Below are 24702 nucleotides of genomic sequence, written 5' to 3' on the forward strand. Positions count from 1 at the left end.
TACAATAACACACATGACAGAATGGTTGGCAGCAGACATACACAGGTGAGGTGTGGAGAAAGAAGCAAATCCAAATCTCTTTACCTCATTGCTCAACAAAGCAGCGTTGAGTGTTCGGCTTATTTCGAACATGTTCAGATTCGGTGCTTTTTTCGCTCTGTCCTTTTTATTTTCAGATTCTCTTCAGTTCTTTGCTCCCCTTTTTTCTTTTCTGCGGTTGGGAGTCAGTCCCGGGAACACAAAAAAGAAAGAAAGAAAAAAATGAAATCAATTGGAAAAAAGAGGGGAATAAAAAAAAAAAATCCTCTTTAATTTTCAGATTTCGGAGTTGTGATTTTTCAGTCCTCTATTTTTTCTTTCTCCCCTGTCTGCTGATGCACCTCTGCTGGCTGTGGCTGTAGTGGTGGCGTTTGTGCCCAGGGTCTCCGCACGCGTCTAAGGAGTCAATACGCTGTTTTTTTTTAAAATCTCCCCAGAGTCAGCACATTAAAACAGGCAGTCAGGCAGTCGGTGGGTCGGTGGGTCGGCTTGGCGGGCTGGCTGGCTCCCTTATCTGTCCCCCGCACACTGGCTCACACAATACGCTCCGATCCTCACACTGCTCGCTAGCAGATTAGCCTGTCCCAAAACATAGCACTTAGTTTAAACTCCCCTCCCTTTTGCTCTCTCTCACTCTCTCTCTCTCTCTCTGTATCACTCCCTCTGGCTCTCTCCTTTGCTCTCCCTCCCTCTCTCTCGCTCTATCTCTCTCACTCCATCTCTCTCTGCGTCACTCTCTCTCTCTCTCTCCGTATCACTCCCTCTGGCTCTCTCCTTTGCTCTCCCTCCCTCCCTCTCTCTCGCTCTATCTCTCTCACTCCATCTCTCTCTGCATCACTCTCTCTCTCTCTCTCTCTCTCTATCCCCCACTGCTCACGCATTGATGCAGCTACAGTTCACTATGCTACCACAAGGTGGGAAGACTGTTCTAGCAACAGCGACACCATCACCGCCACATCCCTTCCTCTCCGTGCCACTCCTATCTTCTAGATTTTCCTCTCTTCTTCTCTTTTCGTGTGTGTCTATCAAACACAGGTATAGACAGTGAAGGAACGCGCCTATAGTTGCTCTCACTCCCTGACCGAATCAAACATACAGGCAGGATAAACGGATTAGTTAGGAGGCTGTGAGGACTTATATTGTGCCGTTCTGTTTTCTAATTAAGGCTCTTACAGAAACAGGTTGTGGATTCATGTGTTGAAAAGGGTTATCAAAGTATGGGATGCATTTGGGAATGTAAAAAAGAACAAAACACCTGAACACTGTCGAGAGACCTCAAGAGAGTGGAAATGAAGGGTACCTCTCTGTAACAGCCAGCAAAGGAAAAAAAGTAAGGGCTGGGCTGATGTGAGCATCAAGGTCAGGTGGCTGTCCTTTTCCTCAGCAGGGTGTGGCACAGCGATGACGAAGCAGCTAGTCACAGGCATGGCAGGAGATCCCAACTACAGAACAAACAAACAAGCAAAAAAAAAAATTTAGGGAGGCTTGTGCCAAGAGTATGATTCACTACATTCTTGGTTTCAGTCATTAATATCTAAGATACTTCAGAATGATGACTCACAGTGTGCTGTATCTGCATCTAGTTATAAATAAAGTCAAAATGTTTATGAAATTGAAGGCTGTGTATTAGGAAAGATAACCTTTTATGAAGGTGATGTTGTTGTAGTGATTGGGGCCGCCATCATCTCCACTAATCTTAGTGGTGTCTTATTAGTAGCTCCATCAGCGTGGCGTAGGATTTATTCCCAGCGCTTTGAATGTGCTTTTTGCTCTCTCGGTTCAGAGTGGGGAGAGCGGCCAGTTAATATCAGCCTATTGACACCAGACCATCTGTTTCTGTGGACACTATCCAGCACAATAAAGAGGGAGGGAGAGAGCGACACAGAGACAGAGGAAGTGACAGATAAAGGGAGAAGAGTGGGTGAAAAGCAGAGGAAGTGTTAGCAAACTGTTAGTTTTAAGGGATGTTTATGTGATACAGGGAAGGAAAAAAATATGTAGCGACACACATTTCAAGGATGCGGCATATGATATTGTTTACATGTTTTAAATTAGCACATTTTCTCTTTTTACATTTTAATCAGTGGCAGGATATGTGAAGGTATCATCATCAACAACATCACCACCGTGTTGTTATGTGTCAGTTTTACCATCTTGGCTTCAATTCCGTTTAATTTTTTTTCCAACTCAGAAAAAGGGCTGCTAGCCACATCCCTGTTCTGTAAAGCCCGTGGTCTCTGGGGATGGCTGGTCCGGCAGAGCCCTTGGGGGAGCTGTCAGTTGAATCATCCAGAGTGAGGGCTGATTCTTCAGTCAGCTGCCTCTCAAGCCCTCCTCTCTGACCCAGCCTCACTCCCCTGAGCCCCCTGATTGCTGTCACCATAGTGATTCTCTGTGTACTGCCGGCTGGTCTCTCCAACCCCCCCCCCCTCCCCTCCCAACCCTCCCCAAACCCCCCACCGTGCCTCTCACAACCACCCGTCTCCAACTCGCTGCCACTTGTGCCCTGTGTTTTGATTTTTGCATGACTTCCTCCTTCATTGATGATGGACTTTATGTGTGGAAGTTCTTAGCTGACCAGAGTAAAAAGGGTTTCCCTGTACTTCCTGAAATACAAACACATAGATTTGCCTCCCTCCTCCCCCCGAACACACATACTCACACATACACAAATGGATCACGCTTAAGGCTGCTGGAGACAAAAACAAGAAATTCTTAGTGTCAGTTTTTTTTTTTCTTTTTGTTGTGGTACCGCTACGTACAAGCACTGACTTATTTGATCATTTTACAATTTAGAAGAGAGCGTATCTCTCTGAAAGAATGAAAAGCTAGTTTTGAAAAATACCTTTGCTGTGCCAAAACTACTGTTTCCCCAAGGAGTTTTTGATATGTTCTGTGTCCTCCAGTTACGAGCAACCAACACTTAAAAATAGCCACAGTTTCTTAAAGTTACTGTAGATTCTGTATTTAACCATGACAGGGATGTCTACATGTGAAGCACATTCATATGTAAAATCATTAGAGGTCAAAAATGTTTTGATATGCGTGTGAAAATACACTCTCTTGAGAGATAATTAAAATGTGAGAGACCATGGTGTGGATTGTACTCCTCTTCTCTTTCATGTTATACTGTTTTCCAGTGATGGATGTTTTCATTAAATTATTGCTGCACTTTGCAGACATCATGACAAGAAACATACTGCATGTGTGCAGTATGTTTGCAGAGAGAGAGGAGGGGTTATTCTTGAAAGTGTTTCTATTTTTTCGTTTTCTTCAAACGTGTTTCAAGGAGGACACACCAATATAGAATATGAAGCTTTAAAAGAAAAGGAAAGCCATACAGATAAAACATTTCATGAAATTCAACTCAAACTTTGCTGTTATTAGCTCCTACATATTGATATCATGAAGGTACCAGGAACTCTTGAGTTTTTAGTGCAATGTGTAAATGGTATACATCATTTAAAACTTAGGATTTAACACGCAGAAAAGTATTTATTTTTTAGATTCAATATATCTTAGAAAATATCACCTTTCACCAACATAGAAAAATGTAAATATCTGATAGATATTGTCAAGTTATGTATAGTGTTATGTTAAAATATTACAAATTAATGTCTTAGTAAAATTCTATTTTTCAGAAGCCAACTAAAAAGTACGATTTTCAGCCAAACGATCAGGTTACAGTCAGTTTCTCAAGTGTGCCCAAATCTGGCAGACACAGGCCAGGATCATGCGATAAATACAACTACTCCTATGCAGTCTCTATTTGATAAGAGCTGGGAAACAAGGGAAACATGTAGCGTATCTAATTCATTCTCCTCATGCTCCATAATTCAATTTCAATCTCCCTCTTGAAAATGAATGATTGTACCACCATAGAGCTCTTTAATTGGCATAGTGTTAAAGAAATGACATAGCATGGAGGACAGCTATTCAATTTTCAATTTTAACAAAATATTACACAGCAGCTCTGTATTCTCTTCCGGTCATCTGAAAAATAATCAGTCCGACCTATCTACTCAGCGGCCTGTTGATGCTTGCCATCAAATACAGATCACACACAGAGAGAAAAATCATTGCCCTCTCCCTGGTCTTATTCATTTGGTCCTGTTACACACAGCTTATAACCTGAAAATTAGCAGCAGCCTGTATGCCTCTTGCTCCAGGAGTTGTGCGGCTGCTCATTTGATGTACTTAATCAGGTGCAGCCTTTGTAATGGGAAAGGAATAGGGCCAGGCTTGATTGGCCTTGATGACATCTATGCTCCAATTGTCTAGAAAACCTCCAGCTTTAATCAATCTGCAGGATAATTCAGAATCTCTGGCTGCTGCCTGCAATGATTGGCTTTTTTCTTTGAAAATACCATTAAAAATGCAGGTGTGGCTGCAATAAAGGAGGAGTGAACAATATACTGATTACAGTGTACAGGCAGTGTATTGGAAGTCATTTCAAGTTTACTGTTAGGTCTAGGCCTACCTCTAGAATATAAAGGACCAAAGTGAGTTGCACACTGACATATTAGGTTTTCCTCCTATTATAATAACTGTATTATCATAACTATTAATTGGGTACTTTCAGTTATGTTTGTAAAATGTGTTTTTCAGACACAGACAAAAGCAGAATTATAGTCTTGAAGACAGGAATTGTCCCAAGTCACTCTGATAACTTGAGTCTTGGAATTGTGCATTTCTGAGGATAAAGGCTATGCACATAGCCCACATGTGTTTTTGCTCAACAGATTGGGCTATATATGACATTAAATTTGCTTTATTAAATTATTTTTGCACTTAAATCTAAGTGTATAAATGAATGTCAAATTCGTCTGTTATTATTCTTTTTTTTTGCATAAAATTCAACAACTACATTTAACTCAACTTCCCCATATGCACTGTATATGTAAACTGATGTTTTGTATGTGTGCAGCGGTGCTCTGCACTGATGGAGAGGACAGCACCTCTCCCTCTGCCTCCTGCTCCGTTGCCATGGCAACACAGAGAGAGCGTCGGCTGCTCTGTGGACAGAGGAAAGGAAGATGGAGGAGAGCACTGTTAGAGACGTCGAGACTGGTGTGTAAATACGAGCCTTACCTGGCTTCCTCTTCATTGCTATGCACGCAGAAGGCGTCGCGTGATACCCACGTGTCTGTCAAATAGTGGCTTCGTGTTTCGAGCCTGCTGCGTGTCTCTATATTGACGCTTATGTGTGTAGTGTGCTAACCGTGTAGCTAGCAGGTACATTGATGTAAACAAGACTCATGTCACCAGCTTGTTATGAGCTAGCTTTGCTGCTACCGACGTTAGCCAGTCATACTGTGCATACAATATACTGCACGCAATAACTTTAACTAATTAGCTGTAAGAACGAGCGATAGTGCAGGTGTATTGGCTAAGAGTATCTGCTAGCTAGCTGTTACCTGGAGTGGTGACGGCTAGCTCCCCCCTGTGTAGCTACTTGAGCTAGCTGTCGGTATGTGTGGCTGCTTCATGGTTGCCTAACTTCGCATTTGGCCGCTACCCACTTCAATTAAAGCCAGAATCCGTGAACTAATGCAAACAAAAGGATAAGTTAAGCACTACCAACAGCACAGGCCAAATTCACTGACAGGTCTGTAATTACAATGACTAAGACTAAATTAATAAAGGGTAAATGTAGGTTTGTGATTTACTGCAATATTAATTTACATTGGTAATGTTTGGAAACGAAATGTGAAAATAAATGTAATGTGAAATAGCCCACCTTTTGAATGTTTTGAAGGTTTTCCCATCTAGTAACAATAACTTAAACTCTATGTCTTGTCACGTGCTTCTTTAATAGTCATTAATATGATAAAAATTAGGCTAATTGTCTTTTTAAGTGCTTAATAACAATAACTGAGGTGCCGAGACGCTGTAACATTATAAGGAATTTAGCTTTTCATTTAATTCCAATGAGTGTGGATATGGTATTCTTAAGGACAGATTAGTAAGTGTATAAATACATATAGCTGTGCTTTATGAAAAGTTACAAAATAAATGGTTTATAATGTCTGTTGTACAAATAGCGCAATTGTGCAGATGGAGCAAAAAATAAATAAAATACAAATGCACAAAATGTAAATTATATGAAAATAATAAATGAAATTTAATGGATCGGCATATTCACACAAAAGCATTTCCATAATAAATAAAAATAAATGATACAAAAAGGAATAATTATGATAAAATAAAAAGTCCAGGCTTTGTATTTTTGATGTACAGTACTAGAAGCATTGTGGTAAAAAAACAAACATGTCTTTATGCAGAAGTGCAACAATCATTTGTGCTGTTAACAGAAAAATAAACTTCTTTTAGCCTTTATATGCTTTATTTATTGTTGTTACTTTCTTTTTATCTTATCTTACTGTAAGTAGATATAAAGTTTCAGTATTTGAAAAGTAGGATACATACATACATCACTATTTCTAAGGAGTGACATGTAAATTTCTTAAAATTTGTATAGAAATTAGTACATTTTTACCTATAATCTTGATTTAGTGGGGGCACAGGGTCGTACATGACAGCAAATGATTTTGAGGACAATAATTCAGGCCTGTGTTATTTTACATTAGAGACTTATTGATAGATCTTATAAAAGCCAAGACCCGCTTAAATCCTGATAGTGTGTATACTTTATTTAATTTGAAATGAAGTTAGCCTAAACTTTTACAAACACCTTTGGATGAAGTGAGACTTAACATGTTCTTACATACTGAACTTGTTCTTCAGGCAGTGAAACTGGAGGAGAGGATGCCTTGGTGGGGAATGTGAACAAGCTGATGGTGAGCCCACCAGGGTACTCAGGATCTCCGCGAAAAGGCCATCTGGTTTTTGATGCTTGCTTTGAGAGTGGTGAGTAGTAAACTTGAAAAACACATTGGTATGTTGGGAGCTAAAGTAGTAATCCATGTTTTTTATATTTTTTTGTGACCCAATTTGCTCCTTACTTGGCATTGAGTGTAAGTGCTATGGTCCAGTGCAAGATTTTGTAAGGGCTTGTCCGCAACTTGAGACAGCAGACACACACATACACACCATGGTACTAAAGAGGTGGATATTTTACAGACAGTATGGTGGATTTTATAGATCTGATGCCTTTTGTCAGTCACAAAATCAAATCACATCAAAAACACACCATTAACCAGCACATCATTAACACATCATTTAACCTAACTGCAAGGTTTCCCATACATCTTTGAAAACACGAGAAAAAAATGGAAAATAACAATTTTGACCAAAATGTTCTAGGAAACATTCTTGAAAAACTTTGAATGTGATGATTAGTTTGCTCTGTAGCCCTTGTAATATGTACAAGAAAGTAGCACCATGTTCTTGTCCCCTCCAGTACAATAAGACTGATACCTTAACTGTTCCCTCAGTTGGACACATAGTTATTTTCACACATTACCAATAATCTTGATTGATGTACAATTTTGCAGCATCTGTTTTCTCTGTGTGATGCGTCTCATATTACAAAAACAGCACTCCTCCACATCTAAGGTCCATCTCATCCTTTTAGTCGCTGATACAGAAACTCTGACACACTCTTTTGTTCAATCAAAACTGGATTATTTTAATGCCACCTACTCTGGCCTAAAGTTTCCATCAAACACCTCCAGCTTGTTCAAAATAACGCAGCTAGAATTCTCATTACAGGAAAATCTAATATGTTTGACCACAGTGCACAGATTCTAGGCTCACTGCATTGGTTGTCTATTCAAATCTGTTTTTAAGATCCTTTTGAATTTTATATATTTGCATGGATTAGCTCCATGTTATTTATTTCAGTGGTTTGCAAAGTGGGGTCCGGGGACCCCTACGGGTCCTTAGGGGGGTTCCAGGGGGTCCCCAGCAAAAAGGGGAATAATGTTTTTCACTATAATTCCATCCATAGGTAACACAATAATAGAATGTATGACTATTTTGGTCATGGTTTTCATTCCCCTTCTGTAATAAAACATCTAAAATCTAAAATCTTAGGTGACTGGGGGGTCCGTGGTGTAATTTGTGTCAGTATAGGGGTCCTTGATGTGAAAAAGTTTGAGAACCACTAATTTATCCAACCTTATCAGAGTATATGTTCCAGCCCACAATCCTTGTTTATTAGATGTGGCGTATTTATATAGTCTGAGAATAAACAAGAAATCAGCTGGAAGTAGAGCTTTCTCACACCAGGTTTTGTATCTTTGACATGCTCATCCATTTTCACCAGTCATCAGGACGACCATCTCCATTAACATTTTCAAATGAAGACATAAACCCCAACTAATACTACCACCACTACGTCTAGTAATCTAAGCAATAACAGCAACAATAATAATGAATAATAATAACAATAATAATAATAATGATAATAATAATAATATTAGATTTATTTATATACAAAAGGCAGCTTCAGCAATTTTCTGAGTTTTTAGCAACCAAATGTGAGTCTGTGGATCCGAGAGTTCTGTCAGGGACATGACATATCTTGGCAACAGTACTGTCAGGGACGAGTTCATATAAAGATTTATAGACAAGTGCTAAGATCTTAAAATCTTTATGATGAATAACTAGAAGTCAGCGCAGGGGCTTTAGAGCAGGTGTCAGGGAGTTATTTTCTTGCTGCAGCTTTCCACTGTGCTGTTATGTGTAACTTAATGTATATACAGTAAATGTATGTATATAAGTATATGTATGTGGCTTTACTGTGTCTGAGCATGTACAGTATAGTACAGTACAGTATAGTGTTGATGTAGAGTCATGGCACCAGTGTGGTTAAAAAGAGAAATATATTACACACACCTGAAAGGGTGATTGACCTGTTACCTTGTCCATCTCTTTTGTTGGAACTAGTCATACAGTAAGACGAAGTTAATATTCTCCAGTGTCCTTTATGAATGTTCTTTGTTTGTCACTATTTCTGAAAGCTGAATAGCACGACAATTAAAATAAAGTATTTTTTCACCACTGACAAGGTCAGTTGGTTATACCCACACACAGGCACACACTCAAGCACACAAGTAGGCAGAGTAAATCACGGAATCAGCAGGCCTCTCTGGGACTGAATCTCTGTGTGGAGATTAGGTTCAGACGGCACTCAGATTTCATATTTCCACAGACAAGCCCATTTTAGTTTCTGCAGGCTGAGATAAGCTTTAACTTCACTCTGTTTACTTTTTGATGTCTGGCCTTGGTGTCATTGTCAATGTTGTTCTTCAAAGATGATTATTACTAATGTATTGTTTCTGATACGCTTGATTTTCAAAGAGCTAGAGGTCAGCTGATCACACATAAATAGGTACGGTTTTGTTGTAGCTGTCACATGTCCTACTTTACTCATTCATCCAAAAGATGAAAAACAATCGTGCAAAGGGATGGATGAGGAAATAGGGAACCTAATCCACAGTTTTGTACTCTGTAAACAAGAGGCATGTGAAGGTGAGTGCATAAATATAGTAGTGGTATGTAAAGATCTAAACATGTTACATTAGGAGGATTGTGCTGAGATATCGGTGTAGTGATTGCCCTTTTTATAAATTAGCTTTTTTCCCAGATGACATGGCCCGAGGAGCTTAGACATTGATTAATGGGCAGTGACCTCCCACACTGAGATCAGCTAACATACCAGTGTCTCTGGCTCCAGATGTATCTCCTGAATGATTTATGGTATTGATATTAATATCTTTCCAGTAAATGCATTACTAAAGTTAGAATGGGGCATGAATTGATGTTTGTCAGCTAATATCAAACAATTGTCTTGTTTCTGTGTCATTTTAAGATCACTGATTTTGTCAGTCTTACTTTAAAGTGAGTCTTGGTTTTAGTTTATATTAGTTATTTTACAGTATACTATATGTGTATTTCTGGCTAACTTGTACCAAGCAGCTATCATCTTCTGATTATTGCAAACATGTTCATTTAAGTTATTTTTTCCTAAAGTAATACTCCAAACTCCCCAAACACTCCTGCAGCATAATCTACTTCTCTGCTGATCATCCATATGTTCAATACAGTGATAATTTTGCCATATATGATTGAATACACTGCCTTTGTAAAATATACAGAATGAGTTTTATCTTTTAAGGTAACTGTACTATAAAATGTTTTGTTTAGGATATTGAAGAATGCAATGTGTATCATTTATTGTCATTGAATGAAATAAAAAGCTGAAATTCTTCATAAAAAACAATTTTATGTAATTTATGTGGATTGTATCAAACCTAAGAGAACAATGAATAAAACCCCACTATTTTTATCAAATGATTAAGTAATGTTGGCATAATATGAGCAGAATTTTTTACAAAGCAAAATAGTACTTATATTTTCCTTCACTGTTGATTTCCCTTCCCTAAAGTCGCTGCTTACTTATTAACAAACAATACATTTAATCAGTGTGATCTAATTATTCAGTTCTGAATGGCTTTGTATTTGTGACATGATTGAAATACTCTGTTCTTTTTTATTCTTATTAACATTTTCTTTATTTTCATTGTTATTTCTTTTTAATGAAAAAAAAACTGCTTATTTTAATGTTAGAAACAGAAATAGTCCAATATTGGTAGAACACATGAATGTCTGTTGAGTGGAAGTTGTATTAGGAGATTTATTTGAGTATTCATAGTAGTTCTGAATAATCGGCGTTGTTGCACTTTACATTAAACATGACATAGAACTAGTTATTTGCAGGACAGTCCTTGGATAACGAGACTAAGAGTCTGCAGTCATGCTAGTGGATCTGTGAGGCTGTAATTGAGCTAAACACACACATCGGCGTGCTAACATGCTGACAATGATAATGGTAGCGTGTTGATGTATAGCAGGTATAATGCTTACCATGTTCACCATCTTGGTTTAGTGTGTTTGTAAACAAACATTTTCTAATTAGCACTGAACAGAAAATACAGATGAGGCTGATGGGAATGCCATTAATTTGGCACATATTTGGTCATATAGCAAAGTATTGTACAAAATTTTAACCCTGTGATAGCGTTAGATGACCAGTCAGGAGATCAAAGATTCATCATCTGGTGATCTTGAATGTGTGGAGACATTTCACAGCAATCTATCCAATAGTTGTTAGAATGTTTCAATAAAGAGCTAAAACGTCAACCTCATGGTGGTGCTAGAAGAAACGTCCTTCCTTTAGGGAGTCATATCTGTTGTAAATTTCATAGCAATCCATTTGACAGTTGTCAAAATATTTCACTCTGAAGCATAAATGCCAGCTTTCATGGTGGCGCTAGAGGAAATGTCAGGTGTTCACCAAAGTCAGTAGGATTCACCCTCTGGGACCATGAATGTCTGAGCAAAATTTCACAGTAATCCATCAAATAGTTGTCACAATATTTCAGTCTGGACCAAAGTGGTGGTCTGACCAACTGACCGACATTAACATCCCTAGAGCCAGCCGCTAGCATGGCTAAAACCTTGAATGTGATGTTTGCCAGAGCAACCAGCTACATCTAAACTGTAGAAAAAAACTGGGTCTGTTAACTCACCAAGTCTTATTATAGGTAGAGGATTTTAAACAACATAAGATTTCTAGGTTCACCTAACCAGGAGCATGCTATATTGTGTTTACAGTAGATTTAGTATATTAAATATTGAAACATATCAGTAAGGCTTATAAAATGAGCCGCTGTTTTTCATACATTCAGTATGATGTCAATGACAGGAAGGAAATTGGAGACTACTGTGTAAGTTCCTGCCACATGCATTGCATGTTGCACAGGCATGTATATTTTTCAAAGCTATTGAAATGGTCTTCCATGACAGCCTATGTCTATTTTGCTCCTCTCAAACCAGATTGAATTGCTGAAACACGGTATTTCAAGCAGACGTTTTCATTTGAAATTTATGCAGACCTATAACTCAGTGAGGTTTTGTGTCGAGCTCTCTTTCCTTCCTTAGGTCGACAGCTATCTGCATCCCATGTACATTTTCATGAAACAGATTTTATTTTGTTGTGTTAGTATAGCACAGAATAAAATCTAATTGGTTTATTAAAATAGACACTTGTTATGTAAGCTGTTTGCCAAAGGTATAAAAACTCATTTACATTTAGATGAGGCTTAATTCACTTTATTGTCAGCCCTATGCTGATCAAGCCAGTGATGGCCTACAGATACAGTAGGTGGCTCAGCCAACAGGTCCTCTGACAGTCATTCTAAACCATTAAAAGCCTTTTTTGACTTCATTGCCTGAAGATAACATACAGTATGGTGACGACCTTGACAATGCAGTCTTAAGTAAAAGTTCAACATTATGCCAATTTACGATTATTTATTCCCTCAAGACGTTGTTACAAACCTTACTGATTGCTTTAGTTGATTGGATGGTGTGAGGAATATGCACATTTTCACATATGAACCCCCATATTTAAATAGCTTTACTTGTTGAGATCATCTCTTTATGCCACTTAAGACTGCAAAATCACAGTAGAGAATTCAAGACTTTGTTAATCTGTAAACATTAAGTCTTGGCCTATTGTAGTGTATTGTGTCAAGAGGCAAAGATTCCTGAAAGCGATAAGAGAGCCCTAATTGTTTTTTAGAGTGAAATCTAAATGACATTCTTATCTTGTCTTGTCACATTTGTTTCGTCACATACTCCAACTGTTGACATTTTCAGCTAAGTCCCAAATTCTTTTGTGAATGCATCCTCACAATGTCGCTGACTAAAGTACCATCTGTCTCTACAAAGGATGACACTGACAGTGCGGGCATATTGTTTTACTGCACCTCTGGACCGTGCACCAGATGTAATTAAGCACTCATTGATTAGTCAGACTGCTATCTGCTGACAATGACTTGCATGGTCAAAGAAATTCCCCAGGGGTGACAAGTGTTTAATGGGGTCCATTGATAAGCACAACTCATAGACTCATCTGGCTTTACAATCAATTCAGTCAATACAATCCAACTTATATGGCAGACTGAAGAACAGAAATGCACATAGTGGTATTTCTGTCTGTTAGGACCCAAATAGTCAAGGCCTTTTGAGCTGTACATAAAATAGGTGATGTGTTCTTGTACAGTATAGCAATAGATCTGGGTGAGCAATATTCACAAATTCACATCTTATGGATGTCTTATCTAACCTACTCATGTCAACATAACAAATCTTCTCTCACATGTCATCAGATGTTATCATCATCACTCATTCTGATTCACTCACTGTCACCTTCACAGGGTATTTTTATTAACAAAATACAATGTGAAGTTTGTCTGTTTAGAGACAGTTTTATTTAAAGATTATTCATTATTGTTAGTGTGACCATGGTTAATTATGTTGTGTAAAATCTGACTCACCATAAACTAGTAATTAAAAACACTCATCCATGGCCAGATGTTCATCAGAGTATTGTTGGTGTTCTGAGGAAACAATTGATCTTTAAAACATCAACTTTTTTTGTGAGACAACTTTTTTTAAATTGCTTTTTCCCCATTTAGTTTGGTGAAGGTATAGGGATATAACAAAAAAGAGGCTGGGTGCACTCATGCAAGGAACATTGACTCCAAAATTAAATATACCCTGTACCCTTTGGCTGCAGAAAAAAAGAATAAATAAGTAAACACATTAAAAAAAACATAAGAAAAAAATGCAAGCATTATTAAATTATGTGTTTCAAACAAAACAAATACCTAATAGAGGGTTTGCTGTAGCTGCCAAGCTTACAATATACATACAGTCATATTTACTATATTCATAACAGTTGTCTGATGGGATCTTGGAATCCACAGTCCACCCACACAGGTGCTACAACAGCAGATTACAGATAAATGACAAGACTTTGTCAAATCACAGCTTCCATTGGAATATGCCAATATTATAGAGAGGTTTTCATTTCATTACCAGAAGTTTTATTTGTGCTGATAATCCTGCAAGACTCTTGTCCTATGTACAGATAGGCTTAGGGTTGATTCATCATTTAGTAATATGTTTTGTGGAAGACAGGGTACAGAACTATCCAATATATCGAGAGGATGGAAGCAATTTGAATCCAAAACCAGTACACTTTTGAGCATTCCCACATTATATGCATGTATTCTGATTTTTGAACACATGAGGTGCATACAGGATTTGAGTTATTCTTAATTTGCATCTTTTTCTGTGTGTTAAGTAAGACCTTAGGATTAATTTATAGTTCAGTCATTAATTATTATAACTGTGGGAAAAAAGTAATGTTATTTCATACTGACAATACTGACAGTTTACATTCAGATCATAGTCTTTTAGATCAACATTCCATATAGCAACAGAACCTACAGGTCTATTCACTTTGTCTTTTATTTCTTTATACAGGCAAGAGACAAAACCAAGTTTTGAATTTACAACAGTCATTAAATGCAACAAATGATGAAGTGACAAGGGTTGATTCGAAGGGACAAAACAGGTACACTTTGCTGTTTGTGGCTGTAGGTACATAAAAGAAGGAGGTGCTTGGCGCATTAAAAGTTCATTTAAGATCTTAAAAAATGCTGAGGTTGCATTAATTAAAAATGTCAGAAAAACTGTGGAGTCTTTGTTATAAAGGTCAGGTTATAACTGGGTTCAGAGGGAGTAAATAAATAATAAATACAATTTATTAATTTATAAATGTATTCAAATTTATCTTGTAACCTGAGATAGTATTAAACTTATAGATGATTTTTAGTGCTGCTGGCAAGGACCGTGGCACATGGCTATTTTTGTGCCTGGATCTCGAAACATCCAAGAGCATCTCGTTGGTCAACCTCGGGGCTCTAACTGGAGTATGATGATGCAGGAGTTCTGCTGGATAAGGTGGCGCCGGCTCATTTAAAACCTTGAAAACAAGCAATAAAACCTTAAAATCAATCCTAAAATGGACAGGAAGCCACTGGAGAGAGGCCAATACTAGTGTTATGTGATCACGCTTTCTTTAACCACTTAGAAGACGAGTGCCTGCATTTTGTACTGACTGCAGATGACGAAGAGACGACTGCTCTACACCCACATACAAAGAATTACAATAGTCTAGCCGAAAGGTAATAAAAGCATGAATAACTCTCTCAAAATCTTTGAGAGAGAGAAAGGTGTTTGCCTTGCCTCAAAGTCTTAACTGAAAAAAACTAGTTTTGACAACTGAATTAATCTGTTTATCAGATTTGAAGGAGCCGTCAAAAATCACACCAAGATTCTTAACAAAAGATCAACTGTAAGAAGCTAAAGGTCCAAGAGTACCATCCAATAGGTCAGGTTGTTCAAACATAAAACAGTAAGTTTAAATCCATCCAAGTTTAAAGCATCAAGAGACAGCATTGCACATGGGGACAGTATTTTAGACACCGCATCTATAACATGTAAAAGCTGTCTGAAGTTGTCTGATGCAAATCTTTGTTAAACAAAGTCTTATAGATAAATTAGGCAGTACTGACTCTAGATGCAGACCAGGCGCCTTGACATACAGTTTTATGTCTCCATTAAGTAGAGACACAGGATGGTAACTTGAGCATAAATAACAATTTTTCCCTTTTTCAGTAAAACTGTGATTTACATCGACGTGTTTACATCTCTATGGATGCTTCCTTCTCTGATGATTCTGATAACATCAACTTTTCATAAGCTGGGAAAACAGCCCTGGTTTCAGGTGTGTGACTGTGCATTTTTATCATAATCCAATTGGGTTTTACATGGTTTATGTAGCTTAAGAAGTAGGATATTGTTCTCAACCCATAAAAGAACACAATTCTTCAGTTTATTTGAAAAATTATACATGACCGGATATGGAGATACATAGTTTTCACTGGACAGCGCCTTATCAAAAGTAAGGCAGTGCCTGTGACTATGCTTCATGACAACACTGTGTCTGATTTAATATAGCATTATAGCATGTATTGAATCTCAAGCACTTCATGGATTTGCTTTGCAGATTTTTAATCACCCCTCAGTAATGGAAATTGATGAAGAAATCTTTTCTCTATTGTTGAGATAAGGGAAAAAAATTAAACAAAAAAGGCTGCCAGAAGATAATGAGGATAAATGTTGAAGAAAAATATTTCCACTGTTCACTGCTGATGAAGGTTTCATTGTTTTCCCTTTTTGCCTTTTTCCTTAAATTTTCCAACACTGAACATTGTATTTAATCTGTCCGGCCTTATCTTCTGCCAGAAATTGTCATGTTGCAGTTGTGCAGTCCCTCTAAAGAATGACTGATTAGAGTCTTAGCCAAAGCAAACTTTAGAGAGCTTATATATAAGACAGAGAGATAAAAACAGACAGATGGTTGGGAAAAGGAAAAGAAATAAGGAAGTAAAGAGGAGTTGAATATTGTGAACACTAGGAGGGTGGCAGGCTGGTGGTCTGGAGCTGGCAGGGGGAGAACGCAGTCAAGCTTGTCAGAAGATATTTATATACTCCAGAGTGCCCCATGAATCAGGATAGTTGAGTTTCCATTGATTAAAGAAGAGGGAAACGTTTTTACAATCAAGCCAGATGCTCAAAACGAGTGGCTTCGAGAGGCCTGAGCTTGCCGCAGTACATTTCTCTGCCTCGCCTCGCCTCCCTCTCTGATGAAAAAACAAAGAAAAAGAGGCAGCCCAAGGATGAAAATAGATATTTTTTGTCGATGCAATATTTTCCTTTTGTCAATATGAATGTAATTTAGACATTTTTGACACTTACCTCCCCACACAAAGATTCTACTTAGTATTTCGCAGTTTTCAGTGATAAGGCCTTTTGATTGTTCGATTTTTGACTTTTACTTTGTTTTTTGTGTAGCTCACCGACCTTAGATTGCTCTAACTCTTATGGGCTTTCCAAAAGAAGATCCATTCGTCTGAGTGGGAGGGAGCACTCCTGACATCTGATGTATTGAGAGGCACTCGCAGTCTCTCTGTCTCTCTTACATGTCCTTGGCAGCGGAGAAGCTTCACTGCTCAAATCACTAAATGGCCTCTCCAGTTTTCCCTTTTAGCAGTTTTCTCTCCTCTCTCTTTCTTTTAAGTCAGGAGCAGAGTATGGAGATAAATTTGAGTTGTCTAGGGACTGTTGGCAAGACCATTGCTTTTGATTTATGCTATTTATTGGCCATTTGTATCCATAAGAGATTACTCTTTATTATTATTGTGTTTTTTTTTATTATTGTCATATCCTATCTGTGGCTTTCTACGGGCATATTTTGTCAGTTTTATTCCCCTTTTTGTGCCTTCTCATGCAATGTGAGTTGGGGTGTGTTATATTGGCTTGACCCTGAGGGAGGCTTCCCAACAGGCGTGTTACCAGGCGCAAACACACACATTCAGTGTCTAAAATGATCAGTCAAAGCAGGTATAATAATTTTTTTTTATTACGAATGGATCACATGACTACTTGTATGCGACCTTAGTGGCAAACCTATACTCTACAGGTCCCCTCAGCTCTACAAGTGTTTACTGTTTTTCAGCTCATTGTTTTGGTTTTCTGACCCGCAACTTTACTGTTCTGGTTCAGTCTCATGGCTCTCATCAGCAGGAGCCAGCTGTTTTTGACAAAAAAGCTCTAAAAATCCACTGTACACTACTTGCCCAGCACCAAATAAAAGTTAGTGACTAGCTTGTGAACATAATTGAGCATTTACTGTGGCAGCTAAAGGGCCAGATATTTCCCTTAGCTGTTGGTGGAGAGCGAAACAGATCTACAGTACAGTTAATGAATGAATGAATATTGGACTGATGTTCATCAGGAAGACACATGCACAACTCCAAATGAATGTCAATGTTGTCCGCTGGATGTGTAAATTTATTTCTTTTCTGTACTAATTTAGGTGTCTGAGCAGAACACTCCCAAGGTGGTCGATCTGAGAAATTATAACTTAACACTCACGCATATAGATTAACTATGTGACTTTATCACATGGCTTCATGGTGGCTTGACAGAGTGTCTTACCATAGGAGGTGAGAAGTGATATCAGTGGGGTTGCATGAAATGCAGAGCAAATGAAACAGAGCGATAATCCTGTCTGACATTCGGGCCTGTTGCATTTGGTCATGTCTAATCGCTCAGTGAACACATTGGCTCAGTTGCGGTGGTTGGAGATGCCTCATCTGCCAGAAAGTAGTACAAACAACGTCAGTGTTTTGTAAGTTAATTGTTGATGGCTCTGATATGAGGTATACATAGGAGGCCCAGCCAGAACCTCATCTTTTCGAAATGTCACCAAATGCTAGCAGCAGCAAGCTGTTTTGGAAATTTTGAGTAATGAAAGGATTTGATTATCAACTGTACACAATGTGTGGCTGTGAGATTTGGAAAGGTTGAGGGGAAGAATGTTCAGATACTTTATATTATAAGAAAAAGCCCATTTGTAACATAAAAATTGGTGTTGTTTTTACTTAATTCGTATTGAAGGAAGTGGTGTGACACAAACAGGTTGAACTTTGTTATTGTTTTTAAATTCCAGCTTTGGGCTATTTGTGTTTTGAATGTACTTTGGAACATCACTATTCATTGGCTCTGGGCCTGCCTCTAGCATGATGATACAAGTGTGTCGTGAGTGAAAATTACTGCAACCAGATTTCTGCATTGCACAAGTGGTGCTCGCGCACAAGGCCCCAGTGATTCATCCAGTAATTCATTTCCAAGCAATTCCTGACGCCATAAACACAGTTTTAGAGCAGACGTCTCATTTTTCATCCCAGGCAAGACTGTACAGTTTGGGAAAATGGCAAGGATTTGTAATGCTTTACCAGTTCATGTTTTTCAAGCTGCCTGTGTTTATTCTGCTGATTTATTTAGAAAACCTCTCTCTGAGATGAGCTTCATTGATGTGCCAGGGTTTGTTTGATAACACAAATTCATGTACAGAATATGCTTATACAGTGAAGGGTGAAATACTGACTGGAGCAGAATTTTGATAGAATATATTTTTGGCTGAATTCAGGCAGCTATCTTGTAGGTCCGCTGCTCAAAGTAAACAGTATTGAAATTCACTCCTCAAGGGCGAATAGTGTTATTAGGATTTCTTTTCCGTGGACATTTCAAACAGCACTTAATAGTGAACATGATAAAATGTGCTCTAGTTATTAGAAGACCCAAAATTGTGTGTATTCTAGTTTTGAGAGGCACTCAGATGCTTTAGACTCATTTTGAAATATATGTAAACTGTATTTTTCTTTAAAAAGCTGTTATCCACTCATGGTGGTTCAGAATAAAACTTTGAATGAGAAAGATTCATTGGTGAGTTACATAACAGTGCATTTTGGAAAAGGAGAGTTATGTGGGCATGTAATCAGACTTAGCAATGTTATGATACTGAGTGAAGAAGCACTCAGATAGGCTAGAATCTCTCAAACCTTTAGTGCAAACAATTAAAATGAGCTTTTTAAAAATTGAGACTTGCCAAGCAGATAAAACATATGGAGATAACTGCAAATCCCACATAAATGAGTTTAAAGTTCTTGTCTGTGCTAATGTTTTTTAGAATTTGTTTGAGACAGTTTACGATATGAATTAATTCAGGTTTAAATTTTGATTTTGGATTAATTCAGCAACTTTTGTACAGTGCAGTGTGACTTTTTTAGGAGAGCTGGGGAGGGTCTTAATTTTTTCTCATCCTGGATTTATATTTCATTCAGCCTTTCCTTGTGAGATTTATTGAAAAAAAAAAAAGTTATATCAAAAAGATGGCTTTTCTGTGTGCCATGGCTCATATAGGTCATATACTGTATGTCTCTGTATCAGAGCTTTATTTTTCTCATCAAAATCAACTACTGTACAGAACCAATATGTCAGTTTTAAGAATCTTTATAGTTGTTAATGGTTGAATGTTACAGTATTTCTCCACACAGCACGTCATTTTTCACTCACCTACAGCATTGCTGAATGTAAAATGTCTTATACAGTTAATGCATATGATAAACAGTAATTCAGCATCACTCATTCCCAACTTTTTCTACTTATTTAAATGAAATTTAATTTAAACTGACCATGGACAGTTTGGAATGTTTATTTATGAGTCTTACTGTCCATGAGTGATCTGAACTCACACACTTATCATCTGTCCTTCCTCAGATGTTTAATTATTACTAAGTCATTTACAGACATTTACAAGGTTGTTTATGCCTGAATATCGAGTGCACAAAAAAAGAGCTTACAGTGAGAGTGCATGATAAACACAGCTGTCTCTCTCCCTCTAACCATTTATCAACAGTAACTAATATATGTTTTAATATTTAACAGCGCACTGTTTGGCACACCTGACACAACATAGTCTCCAACACACCTGGCTATGTGCCTAAAATTGGTTTATTTATGATGGACAGACAGACAACAGATCTTATACATATCAGGCAACAACATCATCTGATCTAAGTCATTTTTATCTTTATTATTTGGAATTCATATATATGCATGTGTGCTCATTTTGTGGCTTTAATAACCGCTTATTTAACAGCTTTTTATTTAAAATCGGAGAGTGGCTGTATTTTTCACCATTTTGTTATGTTAGCCATAAAAATATTGCTTTGAGATCGTGGTGGGAGGGTGTTGCAGTTCGGAAGGGTTTTGCTTTTTTATAAAATTAAATTAAATATAAGTTTCGGCCCCCCCACTCCACGCAATACTTTTCAAACTGTCCACCAAAAGAGAAGGATAGGTCAGTGTTTTTTCATTTTGTTGTTTAAAATTGCAATGGGGGAAATTTGTACACAAGCTACTTGAGCAGATATAGCCATTCATTCTCAAACTGGAAGTAAAAAAAGAGAGGAAGTACTAAAACAAAAACAGAATAAAAATTGGCTAAAGAGTCTTTTCTGTGATATATGTTATCATGGTGTTAGAAACAATGACAAACTGAAAGTGGGCTATGTCTAACTCCAGCTTGAATCTCTCTTTAACAACTTCACTCCATTGATTTCACAACTATTGACTGTTGCGGTTGTTTCTCAGTGTTTCAGTTCTTGAGGACTCTGTTCCACCTTCTTCTTCTTATGACTATAACCCACAACGTGTAATGCAGAGATTCTAAGATCCAAAGATGGTTGGAGTCATGTCTTCCTAAATGCAGCCAATTCAGTTATCTCCTCTACATCATGAACTTGGCATCATATCGAACCTCCTGCTGCGATGGAAAAACTTCATCTCAAAAAGCTCCCTGTGCTCTTCTTCTCTGATGAATTATGTCTAAATTGAATTACCAAATTATGTCTCTTAATCTCCCATATCCGATGGTATAAAAAGGGATTAGTTTGTCATTGGATGGATTTGCTTTTATGATATATTCTAGAAAAAAAAGTGATTTAAATTTGTACTTTATGACTTTGTCATATATATATATATATATATATATATGTTTATTGCTATGTTGCTTAATTTCTCTTAATTGCACGAGGCTTGGGTGCAGTGCCTGGCAAAATTATTGCTGAAAAACTCCTTGATCTTATGCCAAGCCTTTTGAATGGCATTCAGTACTGGCTTTTCCTGCTCTTTCATTTTTTTCTTTCTGAAAAGCTGGCATTGCATTGACAGTAGCAGCACTTAGTGTAATTCCCTAGATTGAAAAGCTGTTCCACAATGAGAGATTTCCTCTGCATTGCTCCTAACTGTTGAAAAACCCACCCTGGGATTTACAGACATCCTCTCTCCTGATTTGCCCAACTCTTGGATTCACTCTGGCCACTTCACCTTTCAGCCTGTTAAATATGGACCAATCCGATTAGCACACACAATACTGGACTGGTCGAGCAAATAAATGCAGAAAAGCACCTCCGGCAAAGTAAATTACAAGAGGGATTCTGGACATTAGAGATGGAAATCAAGTGTTTTAAGTCTGAGCAGTGCTACTTCCTTACAACAAACACAGCCGACTAGGTCAAGAGCCATTTACTGCTGTACTGGATTAACTGGCCTGTACCTCATTTGAAGAAATGCTGTCCAATTTAGGGTGATTTGTTTGCTCTTGAATGGCAGGACATAGGCACTGGAAAGAAAAACTGTCTTGTTAGAAGAATACACTTGCTTTTTGTCTGGTCTTCCTGCATTTCCAATGACCAGTGTTTTTTGTTCATCCCTGTTTTTTTCTTGCTGACCTATTGGTTATTGGCCAGTGATTTCTTGCCTCCCTTGTTTCTCTTCTTTTCTTGCATCGGCTCCCTGTGTTCCTGAACTCATTACAGAGCAATCAGCCCCAGGCGTTGAAGTGTGCACCCAGAGGGAGCAATAACTGTAAATAAACACTACTGCGGGCTCTCCGATAACATGTTACCAAGATGATAACAGCCCTTCTTAGCAGGCCTGTTGACCTTCTCCTTGCCTTAGGCTTGCCAAGGACTCCTCAGCTCTCCCTACGCTTTTATCTCTAAACTCTCCTCCACCACTGGAGCCGCTGGAAAGATTACTACTGAGGAAGAGAGGAATAGAAGGATGGAGTCACACCAAGAGAATATAAGAAGAGGAGAAGAGAAAAGAGAGATGAGGGAGAGAGCGCTTGGAGAAGAAGACACAAAACAAGATAGAACAACAAAGAGCAGACCCGAGCAGTTGTCCCTCTGCCAGTGCCGCCACCTCCTCTGTCTGTCCTCAGTCTTTGTAGGGCTCCACATAATTAACTTGTTAAAAGATAGCATGAAATTGGAAACGACTTGTATTTACTCAGCGGCCACTAACACATAGGACACACACACACACACACACACAAAAGCAAAAGATAGAAAGAGAGAGAGTGAGAGACAGATGAGTAGACAGACAGAGAGAAAGAAAGGTGACAGAGAGACGATGCTGCCCAGATTCTGATGAAAACATCATCTAACCAGCTAACCCACCGTTTTAGGCTTGAGAAACAGATGAAAGTGAAGATTGCAATTCCTCATGGTTCACTCCCCTATACTAATGCAGAGCGTCTGACAGTAGCATGTCCAGAGCTGTGGGGCTAAAGCACTGTCTGGATGAGATTGATAATACAATTAAGCCAGTTCCAGTATGAATGCATCACTATGACCCATTACTACACCAGCCACTTCAGATGGAGCATACCAGTGTAGCTCAGGGGCCTTGTGGAAGGGGGAAAAAAAAAATACAATTATAAAAGGCTAGCTAGAAAATGTGTTCTCTTTAGAATGTGCAGGCTGGCCTGTACATCATATGTGCAGGCTGCCTGCATATCTCACCGCTGTCCTCAGGCCCAGCTTTCCTCATCTATATTGAAACGAGGAGCTCACTGGTGCATAGATGGACTCATAACAATATGATTTTTTCCTATTGTCCTCCCTTATTGTATGCTCTTATCCTGTTTTTGTTGTATATTAAGATTATTTTCAGAACAATTTGCACATGTTTACAAATACACGGTCGCTTTTTGTGTGTGTGTGTGGCTGTATAAGACATCAGACAAGATTCTTTTAAATATTAGATTTAAAAGAAAATGCTTCTTATCCAAAGTATGTTGATTTAGAACATATGGTGCAAAGTAGACCATACTGCTAAAAGATAGGTTCAGATATTTTCAAGTCTATCTTAGTACAATATTCACATACCATATGGTGAGAATTATAGGTTGTTATAATCATTCCTCCTCCCCATACTGGCAGTGAACAGATCCATTTGTACAGCAACTATAAACAGAGTCCTTGTTCTATACAAAAATGAATTATAACGTTTAAAATTTGCAGACTTTGTGCTCCCCAAAGTTAGTCTTCTTAGTATAATTCAAAATTCCCACTTCTTTCCACAAACTGTGGGTCTTGGACATGTAGATTTGTTGTTGGGATAAAATATAATAAACTGCACACAACTTCCAGGACGAAGATACTCTCTTCATTTGGCTAACTCAACCCTTTTCTTAGAGTGTAGTTGTGCCACAATGGTACAGTATCTCTTCACAGCCAGTACTGGACAGGTGTAGTGATAACTGCGACACATAACTCTTTTAACTTACATGTGGCATGTACGCATTGTATTAAAAAACCTAAAAAAAAGCTCCCCACAAACCTGTCCTTTAAGCTGTTTAAAAAGATAGACTGCAGTTTAGTATACCTGTTAGGTAGTTAGTTTGTAGAAACTTGGAGGTGACCTCTTTAATCTTGCCTGCAGATGAAGTGATAAGGCATCAGGGGAGAAGGCAGGCTTTAAGAAGTCATGAGGCAGGAGATTGATGTTGCCTCAGTGACAACTTGCCTTTAGACGAGCAGGAGAGAGAGAAATAGAGAGAGAGACAGAGACAGAGAAAAACCAGACGTTTAGCTGCAGGTCTAAACTGAGACCCCTACACTATGGCTTCTGCTGCTGGCTGGAATCAATTCTATCTTTATCAGTCCCCCTCTTCTGTGTCCAGGAATCCTCCTCACACCGCAGAGCAGCCGGGGGGGTGGGGGGTGGGGGGGGGGGGGGGGGGGGTGGGGGCGATGCTGATGTGTTTTCCAATAATGAAATGGAACACAGCGAAAAATAAGTTTAAAAAGGTGCCTGGCTGGTCTCCCTCAGCAGTACAGCACTCTTTTAATCTCTAGTCTGGTGTTTAAACACAGTTGTGGCCTTGCCTATGCCAAAAAGAAATTGAATGTGTTGTTGTGCGTCTGTGTACGGATGGGGGAGCGTGGGTTGAGGGGGTCACCTTTAAATTTTGGTATTTCAGTCTGTAAATTTTGATTTATAATCCCCAGAGTTATCATCTTCTTTTTTTTTTGGTCAGCACTGACTACACTGCAGGCATCTCGGGGTAGTTAATTGGTA

General features: G+C 38.3%; 2 protein-coding genes across 8 annotated transcripts in view; one reads left to right on the plus strand and one right to left on the minus strand.

The window, feature by feature from the left end:
* Nucleotides 1-5529, minus strand: part of elavl4 (ELAV like neuron-specific RNA binding protein 4) — a 79994-nt gene extending 74465 nt beyond the window's left edge. For 4 of the 5 annotated variants that reach the window (XM_044361596.1, XM_044361594.1, XM_044361595.1 and 1 more), the window contains exons 1-4: nucleotides 5457-5529; nucleotides 1680-1884; nucleotides 1340-1481; nucleotides 85-618 (exon numbers count right to left, since the gene is read on the minus strand). In XM_044361596.1, coding sequence (XP_044217531.1) covers nucleotides 85-132 — 48 coding nt within the window. In that variant the 5' untranslated portion in view covers nucleotides 133-618; nucleotides 1340-1481; nucleotides 1680-1884; nucleotides 5457-5529. The remainder of the gene's footprint in view (nucleotides 1-84; nucleotides 619-1339; nucleotides 1482-1679; nucleotides 1885-5456) is intronic. The other variant, XM_044361599.1, reaches the window with a different exon arrangement.
* Nucleotides 1-24702, plus strand: part of agbl4 (AGBL carboxypeptidase 4) — a 432158-nt gene that overhangs the window by 125963 nt on the left and 281493 nt on the right. Inside the window, exons 3-4 of one of the 3 annotated variants that reach the window (XM_044361590.1) lie at nucleotides 4967-5109; nucleotides 6787-6909. In XM_044361590.1, coding sequence (XP_044217525.1) covers nucleotides 5076-5109; nucleotides 6787-6909 — 157 coding nt within the window. In that variant the 5' untranslated portion in view covers nucleotides 4967-5075. Of the gene's footprint in view, nucleotides 1-4966; nucleotides 5110-5560; nucleotides 5648-6786; nucleotides 6910-24702 lie in introns of those variants that run through there. The other 2 variants (XM_044361592.1, XM_044361591.1) reach the window with 2 other exon arrangements.

Source organism: Thunnus albacares, chromosome 9 (assembly GCF_914725855.1).
Source record: "Thunnus albacares chromosome 9, fThuAlb1.1, whole genome shotgun sequence".
Taxonomy (NCBI): domain Eukaryota; kingdom Metazoa; phylum Chordata; class Actinopteri; order Scombriformes; family Scombridae; genus Thunnus; species Thunnus albacares.